A 12,191-nucleotide genomic window follows, 5' to 3' on the forward strand; every position below is an offset into this window, starting at 1 on the left:
TTTAAATTAAGTACTAGTTTTTTTTTCTTGGTTCATTAATTTTCAGAAGCCGTCCTAAGAATCTATAATGCATTAAGGAATTTTGCTTCATATTTCATTTACGTAAGACTTTGGATCAGCTTTTTTTAATTGTTCCTTTGAGGTGCACCAAAGTGCCTTGTTCTCTTGCTCTCCAGGTGTTTCATGCTTTTTTGTACTTTCCATCCTTACTCTCGAACAGATTTGCAGGGAAGACTCATGCCTTGATTTTTTAAAATTAAAAGGGATGCTGCCACAAAAAGAGAATTTATCCCGTTACACACGTTGTCACCGAATCCCAAAGTTTAAGAGTGGAAAAGAGCTTGGAGATAGGCCCTTTCGTCGCACAGACAGGGAAACTGAGGCCAAAAGAGATTAAGTAAGCAGTCCCGACTCCTACAGCCATTTCTGGTCAAACCAGGACAAGAAGCCACACTTCACTTGGAGCCAAAGGTTCCAAGCGAGTGGGACAAGGTTTGAGTCCGACGCAGGCAGCAAGAGTCAGGAAAGCTGACTCTCCACCTTCGGAGACCGGGGAATTAGCTAGCCTCGGGACCGCTTAATATTCTGCGCAAGACCATCGCCAAGAACCCTGCTCCTCTGTCGCCCCCACTACCCTCAGAGCCTCCGCTCCTAGTCTCGCGACACTGTCAATCCGTCCCCTTCCAGCTCCCGCTAAGCCCCGCCTCTCCACCGCACCCTATGTCGTCATTTCCTGTGGGTCTGCAGGCAAAGGGAGAAGATGGCGGCGTTGGGGGAACCTGTGCGGCTGGAGAGGGGTGAGTACGGCCGAGGCGGAGATAGAGGTGGGCAGCGGGAGTGAAAGAGTGCCGTATTGCCGGAGGGGAGGAGGGGTGACCCGGGTTTCGAGATCTGGATCCAGGCTGTCCCTGGCGCCGAAGTCGCTGCGCCTGGCCCCTGGGAGGGCGCTTGTGGTCCCTTGACTGATACTCAGACCCCTGCTCTGTTCACATGGACTATGCCGGGGCACAGTACAGTTAAACACCACCTGTCCGCGGTCGCATACACACGCCGCACACGCGCTCCTTGGGTGCGCACAGCAGACGGGGCGCCTAGAAGCAAACATCACAAGCCCATTTGGAACCGACTGTGCTCGCTGGCCTTATTTTTGCACGCCCAAATCCGGTGTCCCCGCCTTCACTCTCACATCGCAGACATCCCGGACACACAGCGCATTTACCACAGAATCCATATTTACGCACGAACTCCGACTTTATTTTTACCATGGCCTCACTTGTGTTTGTTTTGGGCTACTTCCTGGCTTTGGTGCCCCTCCCAAGTACAGAGAAGGTGCTTTAAAAACCATCCTGCTGATTTGGTCTTGGGAAGAAGGTTACATAACTAGTTGGAATAGTGGTAGGTTGTAAAATACTGAACGTATAGTCTTATTCCCTCTTTTTACAGATCTTAAAACTGGTAACTGGCTGGTTGCTTGCATTTTAGAGCAGACTGTCAAAGAGAGTAAAATCTGTTCTGCTGAGTAATTAGATACGGAAGAGCTAGTGACAAGATACGGCTATGCTCCTTTCAGGCTCCTGTTCCATATTTTCAGCATTCCACTCTTTCCTCCCCAGACCTTTATTTCAAGCATGTCTTTGACACACCAGTATTAGAAGTTATTGGTAAGTCAAAAACAAACTGAATATTTTGAGTACTAGTAGTAAACAAAATACAGGGTGGCGATTGTAAATATCTTCGAAATATTAACATTTGCAGTTACAGCCTGAATATTAAGTAACTTCTACCCCAAGAAAAAATATATTTTGGGAATTATTGTATTTAGAGAAACCTCTTTCCTCATACCTTCACACAGATGCTCACTTAACATTATTTATTCCTTCTGGTGTTCACTATTTGTAAGTCTCTTTATAAATGATACTGTTTCCCTCCTGCCCACCAGACCATTACAGAATCATTTTTGACAGAGGAGTAGCTACTCTGGGAAGACTTACTAAGTTAGGCCTAAGACTGTGACATCTTCCTCTTGAGCACAATGGCACTGTGCTTTGAAGGTGGGAACAACTCTCTTCCTTGTGAACAGAGGAGTAGGTGTTTTTCTTTAAAGCCAGTTGCAGGTTTCTAACATGTTGGCGGTCTTTTGTATTTCTAAGTGCAGCACAAAGTGTGAAACTTCACCTCTGGCATTTAGTTTTGGTAGTCATGACTTTTTTTTTTTTTTTTTTTTTCTTTTTCAGAGTTCTTTTCAGTTCTATAATAGAATGCTCAGCAGCTTAGTAGGATGAATTGCTAGTGGTTGCCATTTAGCAGGATAAGAAAGATTACATCACCTGTTTTCTTTAGAATTTGGTTTAACAAACTCTATTCACAAACACTCCCAACTGTCCTACAGTTTAAAATTAATGCATATGATCAAGATCTGAGTGTCTTCTAAATAATCAAAACATGATTCAGTGGAATACATTTAAGCATGTATTGGGTACAGTTTAGGCTCAGTAAAGATTTTTTTGTTAATTCAAAATATTTATGTAGCTTACATATCATAACTTTGTAAATTAAAAGAATCCATTAACCAACAATCCCTATTCACCAGTCATCCTAGTGGTGGGTTATCACAATGGGGAAAGTCTGATTCCATTGCATTTGATTAACATCATTTTAAGCTTTTATTACCTGAAATTGAAAATCTACTTCTTTTTTCACTATATTTATTCCTAGTTTTGCAGTTGCATTCACAAAGAAGGCCATATTAATTCTATAAGGAAAAAGTTTCAGACTTGTGGTATAATACAAAGTTTAGAGCTTTTTCCTTTCAGAAGGAGGCAAAGAATAATAAAGTAATATGTACTCTGGCCCCCTGGGGTACAAAAACAGTTAAGAAAAAAAAAATAGAGTCAGTTACTAACAGTGTTTTAGACATGACTCTGAGTCTTTTTATAAAAGATTTTATTTATTTATTTATTTATTTGAAGGGCGGGGAGCACAGGACAGGAGCAAGTGTTGAGGGGAGTGGGACAAAGAGAAAGGGAGAGGCAGAATCCCTGCTGAGTACGGCACCTGACCCAAGGCTCATCCCAAGACCGAGAGATCATGACCTGAGCCTAAGGCAGATGTTGAACAGACTGAGCCACCCATGCGCCCCAGTATAACTGAGTCTTGTAACATTTCTTAATTTTCATAAAATACTCTCACACTTCCCAATGAGAATTTCCTAACATGCTTAATATATTTGTGTAAATGTGTACAACCCCTTACTATTTCTTGTGATTAATTGATGTCCAGGTAACTTAACATTTATACTTGCTACAAGTCAGACATGTATTTTTTGGTTTTGTCAGGTAAGTCTTTTTTTTTTTTTTTTTTTGTCAGGTAAGTCTTATAGGGAAGGTACTGTTACTTCCATTTTACAGCAGAAACACTGAGGCACAGACATTAAGTAACTTGCCCAAGATCACACAGCTAATATTGAGGCCAGATTGACAAAACTTTTTATTTTTCTATTTTGTAAACATATGCATTTGATTGAGCCTATCTTAATTAAAATACTGTGTTAATGATTATAAGCTGAAAGCAGACCACAGTTAATTTGTTCCTTTATACCATTGTTTTAACTGTGTCCCTGGCACTAACTGCATCTGTTATTGATGGCTCGTATCCACATATAAATTATAGTTTTCTTTGGGAAATGAACAGGAATTTCACTAGCACACAGTCCTTGCACTCCTCTGTGCTTTGATTACTAATAATGATAGATAAATTTTTATTGACTAGTTCCAGAAAGACCTGTCAGCATTTTGAAGCAGTACAGTTCATGTATCTGTCACGTTTGAACACCTGTCCTTTCCTTTGACATTTTAGTATTTTCAGTTTTCCTCCATCTTTCAAAGATACTATTTTTCAGATCTTGTGTGTGCAATGTTAAGTTCCTAATTACATAAAAACATTCTCAGATTTTGCATTCCTCCCTCTTAATGTGTGTTCACAACCCCCATTCCCCCCACCAAACACACAAACTCATGCTCTTATGTTTTGTTTTTTCTCCATATTCTACATTTTTCTGGTTAATCCTTGGGGACTGAATCTTGTTACAAGGCATTTAAAGAATCTTCAGAGAAAATCATCTATCACTGTTTGTTTGTTTAATTCTAGATATTTGTAGAGCAATTGAGTTACTGGAAAAACTGCAAAGGAGTGGAGAGGTACCACCACAGAAACTTCAGGCTTTACAAAGAGTCCTTCAAAGTGAATTCTGCAATGCTGTAAGAGAGGTAAGTAAATGGTATTAAATTTACCAAAAGCTTAAAAAAAAATAATAATAATTTACCAAAAGCTTGAGTTAATTAGGTATGAGATACTACTGTGAGATTTGGGTTCAGAAGTTCTTAAGAAAACAAACTTTGGAAAAATACTAGAACTTATCCCTCTTCATTTTTTGAAAAAAAATTTTGGAAGTATGGCTAACATACAATGTTACATGAATTCCAGGTGTACAACATGTTGATTCAACAATTCTGTTCATTATTCAGTGTTCACCACAGTAAGTGTAGTCATCATCTGTTACCAGACATGTTATTACAATACTAAGGTTATATTCCCTATGCTATACTTTTCATGTCCATATTTATTTTATAACTGGAATTTTGTACCTTTTCATTTTTTGGAATTTTTAATAGAAAAACATTTTATCAAGATGGCATAACTTTGCCTAAAACTTGAACACACTTAATAAATTGACTTAGAACTCAAATGTGGTATATCCTGAGATTTTAAATCATGATGATGTTGGGTTTTACAGGTATATGAACATGTCTACGAGACTGTGGACATCAGTAGCAGTCCTGAAGTGAGAGCTAATGCAACTGCAAAGGTAGTTTTTGTTTTTTGTTATTTAGTAAAAATGAGAGAATTCATCATAAATGAAAGGTTTAAAATATGTAATTATTAGATATTTGAAAGGCTTGTTTTCATAGAGTATCTTTCAAGCCGCACTAAACTTGTCTCACGTACAAAGATAAGAGATTTTTTTATTGGCTTTACAAGGAATACTTTATCATATGGTTTAGATAATGCATTAAAAATACATTTGCACAAAAATAATAATGCACATGTAATACATAGTTGTTATATATAATATACATATAGCATTATGTAAATTTTCATCAAAACTCTGAGGTATATATTCTGATTTTATCGGTGAGGAAACATTAGATTATTTTTCTCAAACCACACAAACAGCAAATGGTAGAACTGGGTACTCCTTCAGGTTGCTCTTTGCTTTTCTCCTTTACCTTAACCCTGCAAATACGGGCTAATGTTGTTAGTAGGTTACCTCCTCAGGGCTGCATATGGCAGGTTTTATCTTTTCTTTCTGTCCCAGTGGTTTCTTCCAGTATTTCTAGCATTGAACATGTCTATCATGTTTTGTTAAAATAAATATCAACATTAGGTAACTTATATTAGATTTACTCATTATCAAGTACTTTTGCCTTGTTAGTTACTGGTCCATAAAAGGAAATATTGGATTCTCTGTTGAATATAAACACTTAAACATGTGGATATAGTTTGGAAGAGTGTAAAAAAATTTCTTGTCTCTGTATTTGAGACAGTTTAGTGTGACTTGAAAGATACTCTGTTAGTTTTCAAAATAAGCCTATCAGATATCTACCATTTGCTCTAAAAGTATAGAAACTTGGCTTGTAATTTCTTAGTTTTATGACCTTCATGGCTTACTGAATTTCTGGGCCTTAGTTCTGTTATCTAAAAAAAGCTTCTTGGGGCGCCTGGGTGGCTCAGTGGATTAAGCCGCTGCCTTCGGCTCAGGTCATGATCTCAGGGTCCTGGGATCGAGCCCCGCATCAGGCTCTCTGCTCTGCAGGGAGCCTGCTTCCTCCTCTCTCTCTGCCTGCCTCTCTGCCTACTTGTGATCTCTCTCTCTGTCAAATAAATAAAATCTTTAAAAAAAAACAAAACAAAACAAAGCTTCTTTCAGACCTTGGAACCTAGTGATTCTCAATAGATCTTGATTTCTTCCTTCTTCTCCTTCCCATTTTTGCTCATGAACCCTGATCTGTCATGAAAAATGGTACCAGATTACTTCATTACCTTTAAAAGCAGAACAAAACAAATCACAGCTTTGTGTTAGAATTAATGTGGATTAGTCTAAATTTGTAAGTTTTAAAGAAGATGTGACTTTGTTTCATCTTCTGTGGGATTTTAGTAGTAACTGGGTAGTTAACTAAAGCAACAAAAAATTTCATGGTTATATGTACCCATCTTTTTCTCGGCAGTGAATTATTTAATTTGTCATTTATTATATATTACAGCAGCCCAAATGACTGTGTAAGAACACTTATCTCCTTACGGGTTATTATGTATATAGGTTTTGCTTGTACACAAACTCCTGAAAGAGCCAGACTCTTGAGCCCAAAGTTCAGGGTTGCTGGCATGCTGGGGGAGGAGTTTTCTGTTAAAGTGCTCCAGTGTTCATCTGCCAGGCAAGCCTGCTTGCCTGTTGCTGCTCAGAAGTTCTGGACACTGGGTGGCTGAGTGACCTAACCAATCTCAGTACCTCCTACATACAGCCAGGGTGTTCTTTCCAGTCATCATCCCTAAAACCCCATGCACTCAGTTTTATCTTCTTCTAATTCCCAGTGAATTTGTGAGCATGCAGACATCAAAAGTAAATAAAAAAGAGACAAAAAGGGGCACCTGGTTGACTCAGTCAGTTGAGCATCTGCCTTTGGCTCAGGTCATGATCCCAGGGTCCTGGGATCAAGTCCCGAATCAGGCTCCCTGTCGGCAGGGAGCTTCTCCCTCTGCCATTCCCCCTGTTTGTGCTCACGCTGTATCTTCCTGTCAAATAAATAAATATAATCTTTAAAAAAAATTAAAAAGAGACAAAAGAACTGACACAAATAAAGTTCACATTTTTAAATATGTAAACTTTTCTTTGAGGCTACTGTGGCTGCATTTGCTGCCAGCGAAGGACATTCTCATCCTCGAGTTGTTGAGCTACCAAAAACAGAAGAAGGCCTTGGATTCAATATTATGGGAGGCAAAGAACAAAACTCTCCAATCTATATATCTCGAATAATTCCAGGTGGAATTGCTGATAGACATGGGGGCCTCAAGCGAGGAGATCAGCTCCTTTCTGTTAATGGAGTGGTATGGATGAATTTTATTTCTATTTGTAGTAATGCATTGTAACCACTTGGGGGTGTATTTGAGTTGTAGAAACAAGATGGTGGGGGTGGGGGAGAACCAAAGAAGCTTTGTAGTTCAGATATCCCTTAGGAGAATCCTGGGCAGTACTATTTAGGACACTGATACTTTTTAAGGCATTTTAAGTGTGTTTTGTTGCTTTTCCAATGTAAATTCGCAATGCTTAGTGTGATTTTTATGAAGTAATTAAGCTCTCTAGTAGTTAAGGAAGTACATTAAATTAGAAGTCTGCCCTTGTTTTAGTCTTATAGTAGAGCCATTGCTTAATTTACTTCTGACTTAGTGAAATAATAGGGCAAATAAATTGGTATTCGGAGTAATTATTTGGAACTTAAAACCAGTTCCTGGACTAAAAGCAATACGATTTTAGCAGAAGATTTCACATGGATTAAAATGATAAAGCCAGATTATCTCATAGGTTTGTAGTGTTGAGATGATACATTAAAACTTTTTTACTTATATGTATTGTAAACATTTTGTGTTTGAGTTACCTAACAAAACCTGAATATTAATTGTATGTATGTTCATGTCTATTTTTTTCCTAGAGCGTTGAAGGAGAACATCATGAAAAAGCTGTAGAACTGCTGAAAGCAGCTCAGGGAAAGGTTAAATTAGTAGTACGATATACACCCAAGGTCCTAGAAGAAATGGAGTCGCGCTTTGAAAAAATGAGATCAGCAAAACGCAGGCAACAGACCTAATGCAATTCAAAACTTTATATTCCATTTTGCTTTTAGCTAGAAAAGTTTTACTTGTGACCTACTGATGGCCGCAATGCCAGTGATTGTAAAAAAGAAACAGAAACTTCCTGCGAAATCCTCCTTGCCATTTTATAAACACCTATTTTAACATTGTTTGTGGTTCCAGAGATGCATACACTTTTTTCTGACAAGAAAAAGTGAAAGGTGATGAGGGCAATTCTGTCCTACTGTTTTTACAGGCCTTTTTCAAATGCAGATTTTGTCATAAAGTTGTTATAGATTTTTAAAAATGCTTTTTTAATATTAAAATGTACTTTTACATTCTTAATCTTTTTTTAGGAAAAAAAGTTTTCTTCATTTGGCTGCTTATTTAAAAATAACAGTTCTCCTATTCTTTTTTTGCTTACTCTGTTTTTTTTAACCTGTAAAATTTCTTTACGGTTTTCCAAGAAATTAAACGTTAACAGTCTCAGCTACAGCAGTTCATTACACTATCAGTGTTAACACCACTGCTACATTTTGTACTTTGAACACACGCATAATATATATAATCAGTGGTAAATCATAACACAGCAGAGTAGAAGTTTTTTACTTTTATTTAAACATAACGTATAATGAATATTCATTTATACTGATTTATAAAAGTTTTTAAACACTGAAACAATCATTGCTAAAATATATATTTCATAATATTTGAGCAGTGAGGCAAGAGGATATAATTTGGTTGTTAACATTACTGATTATATCTTTATGTTCGACAACCTATCTTAAATTACAAATGCAAAAACAGGTTCAGGTTTCATCTTTTGCAAATTTTTTTAATGCTGTTCATTTTTATTTAACTACATTTCTTATATTTTGGTTTTTCCATTCCTAGAGATGAGCCAATTAGTTCGTTCTGGTAAATAGCAGAAGCAAAATAAAAAAGGAATACTCTTAACCTCACTAGCCTCAAGAGTTACACACTCTTAACTAGCTCAACTTAAAAATTGGTTTTAAGTAGGAAGAAGATAGAAGGAGATACTTAAGGTACATAGAAATTATGAGGTGATATATAAGAATCCGCAGACTCTTTAAGTCAAAATGAGTAGGAACTCATTCGTACTGAGGTGGTTGAATTCAGAGATGTGATCTTTGATTCAAATGACGGGAATTCTGAAAGATACTTTCATTTGTCCACTGGATGTCACTCTTTAACTGAAAGGCAGCTACTAGTGTAGGACTGTGACAGGTCTTTTTCAAGGTGGAAATTAAGAGTTGAAGTTCATTTTCAGTCACAACTTATAGGAACGTTTGTATGGTTTTTAAGAATTTTAAGGGACAGATGCTAAAAAGAAGATAATGGGTTGAAATGTATAAGGAATTTATCCTAATTACCAACCCTGTGTAAAAAGTGGGCATTTTGTAACATTCCTTCAGGAAGAATAGAAATGTATACCTTTTTCTGCATGTTTGTGAGCACTGTGAGTCTTACAAGATTATTCCAGTTTTCAGTGATTTTCAGAATAAAAGTCAATCAGCATTGTTATTTATCATTTAGGTATTGAACACTGGATTGCATGGTTGAATGTGTCTTTAGTCCACTACAAAACGTGCTTGTATTGATAGGGTCATGTTGTTAAATTGTGTAATTTCAAAATTAATTGATGTTTTTAAAATGTTGAGACCAAAGTAGTGTAGAATTATGGACTTGTTTTAATTTAATTGTAAAATTATTAGAGGTATTTGTTGTAGAGCTTTACATATTAAAGAGAGATATTGGTGCATATAAAAGCAGTAATATTATTATGCTCGTATTCTTGCATTACAGGGTAAGTAAATCCTGAAAAATCTTATTTTAGTATAGCTACAGCTATAGTAGCTTTTAAGGGTGTGTCAACATTTCATTATAAATTATAGCTTCCTGGTTCAGTATCTCAGCTGTTTCAGAACTTTCAGCCAAGTTCAATCTTTTTTGGTGTTGAAACTTAGTAAGTTGAGTAAGCTATTTTTTTTTCCTTCTACAGTAATCCACAATCTGTTCATTGTGTGGGTTGGCACTTATTTATAATTCTTAAAATAAAGATAGCTTAAAGGAGCCAAATACAGTAGTTTTGCTTGCTCCTGTTGAGCATGAGTAGCAGTAGTTTGTTTTTGTTAATGCAGTTTTCACAGTGTATCCCGGAATTTTAAATCTTGACCATAAAAAAATACAGTCATTCAGTGGCAAAGATGTACAGTAGTGGTCTAGTATATAGTGAGGGGAATGAAGGGAGTTGTCATCTTATAAATAAATGTATGATTCATGAACGTAACTAGGCACATTACAAGTATATAATACGTTTTCTTATTTGTAAATTATAAACTACCCAATTTCCACCTATTTTGTTGGTATTTCAAAAGGGGTGGATTTAGTGGTTCTCAACCCTCGCTGCACATTAGAACACCCTGCAGAGCTTTTTAAGAAGTAGCACTACAGGAGTCGCATTCCATACTGAGTAAGTTTAGAGTCTCCGAGGGTGCAGCCAGATAATTTTTTAAGCTTTCCAGGTAGTTCTAAAGGACATCTAGGGTAGAGAACTACTTGCTTTCCCCTTTATAAAATGCTCTAATTACACTGGATTCTGTTTGGAAGTATCAGAGTAGAATAACTCAAATTACGGCTACCTTTAGGTAGCTGCAAATATAGTAATTGAGTATCTTCCTTAGTAATTTAAGAATAAAAGATACTTGGCATTCCTTATTTGGGGAGTAATTACAGTTTATCTTTTATCTTTTTTTAAAATCTGCTAGTAGTTTAAATGTAAAATTTTAATGTCTGTCATCTTTCTGCCCCTTTGCCTTTAAACCTTAACAAAAATAAGTGTTTATTAGTTGAGAAAGCATGTTTAAAAACTGCAGGTGAGAAATACTGTCATTGATAATTATGTGCTGTCTTCATATGGCCACTTTATCCGTTCGTATACTAGATTTTAATGGCCTGGTTCTTTGGGGTTTGGTAATTCAGATGCGTTTTTAAAAAATCGTTGTCTTCCTCTACTAAATTTTTTAGTTATTTTTTCTCAAGTACTTAAGTAGTTTGGCTCAAGTACTTTGTTTACAATTTAAATGAATATTATAGCATTTAATAGAAGAAATGGCTATGGCTTCTCTGAAAAGAATGTCAGCATGACTTGGTGTAGACTTAAAAGAATACATGTTATGAATATTTTATAATGTGGAATGATCACTGAACTATCCAAGACTCTGGTAATTGTATTTCCTGAATAAATGTATGTTTATGAATTTTTTAACTTATATTTTGTTGTCTCTCCTAACAGTCTGGTGTTTTATACTTTCTGTTGTCCAGAATTCCACTAATAGCGTTTCTTCAGTGGTTGTTGTAGTTCTGTAATGGTTAAATAGCAGAGAAAACCAATTTGCCTGCTCATTAATTTTCAAGAACTTCCAAACTAATTTGTACCTGGACATAGTTTCTAAAAATATCAGCAAATAGTCTGTTTTTACTTCAATTCTTTAGTTTGAGGCAAGGAAATAAGACCCAAATGGATTTAACACTTTTTCAATAGATGACTTCATTTACCAAGTTAATCGTGATTCTAAGGTTTATTTAAAATAAATTTGTATTATGTTCCTATTATTTGGATTTGAAAAAAAAATTGGTATAACTTATACAATAAATGTGTTTCTGAAAGCTCTGTATAAAATAACTTTTACATAAGGTAAAAAGCATAATGTATGGTAGTTACTATTGAGTGAACCTTTGAATTCCTGTATCTTGTTTTGCCTTCATAAAATACAACTAAAGAAAAAATTCTCTTGTATTATTTTGAGAGAGGCAGTATGGCATGTGATTGACGGCACAGTGTGTACAGGCTCACTACCCTGGTGTGAATCCCAGACTCAGCATTACTGTGTAATCTTAACAGAAGTTACTTCTCTGGACCTTAGTTCCCTCATCTGTCATGTGTAATAAGAATGTCTATAAATGATGATTATCTGTCAAGCCCTTAAAAGGTGCCTGGCGAAGTGAGTGCTATTTGTATCTGCTGTTATTTGCATATAAAAGCTTAAGGGAACTTAGTAGTTGAAAGAAGACATGTGACCACATAGTTAAAATTAGCAAGTTCTTACTTTTGATGATGAGGAAACAGCCTTTAAATTATGCTTGAAGGACACCTGGGTGGTTCAGTCAGTTGGGCGTCTTGCCTTCCACTCAAGTCATGATCCCAGCATCCTGGGATCCAGTCCCACATCAGGATTCTTGCTCAGGGGGGAGCCTGCTGCTTCCTT

At 36.4% G+C, this 12,191-nt stretch overlaps 1 protein-coding gene across 1 annotated transcript; it reads left to right on the forward strand.

Moving 5' to 3' along the window:
• Positions 1-742: 742 nt before the first annotated feature.
• LIN7C (lin-7 homolog C, crumbs cell polarity complex component) lies at positions 743-11,592 on the forward strand. Its single transcript, XM_046016901.1, has 5 exons — positions 743-797; positions 4,147-4,265; positions 4,793-4,864; positions 6,952-7,161; positions 7,764-11,592. The coding sequence occupies exons 1-5, from the start codon at positions 761-763 to the stop codon at positions 7,917-7,919; spliced, it is 594 nt and encodes a 197-aa protein (XP_045872857.1). The 5' UTR covers positions 743-760; the 3' UTR covers positions 7,920-11,592.
• The last annotated feature ends 599 nt before the right edge of the window (positions 11,593-12,191 follow it).

The sequence above is a fragment of the Meles meles genome, chromosome 8 (genome assembly GCF_922984935.1).
Source record: "Meles meles chromosome 8, mMelMel3.1 paternal haplotype, whole genome shotgun sequence".
NCBI classification, from domain to species: Eukaryota; Metazoa; Chordata; class Mammalia; order Carnivora; family Mustelidae; genus Meles; species Meles meles.

What these genes read in the sequence shown, in the direction of transcription:
- LIN7C (XM_046016901.1), top strand. Translation starts at nt 761, where the DNA reads ATGGCGGCGTTGGGGGAACCTGTGCGGCTGGAGAGGG. An exon ending in ACCTGTGCGGCTGGAGAGGG is followed by an intron (nt 798 to 4,146) that starts GTGAGTACGGCC and finishes GTTTAATTCTAG; the next exon opens with ATATTTGTAGAGCAATTGAG. An exon ending in GAGCTAATGCAACTGCAAAG is followed by an intron (nt 4,865 to 6,951) that starts GTAGTTTTTGTT and finishes CTTTTCTTTGAG; the next exon opens with GCTACTGTGGCTGCATTTGC.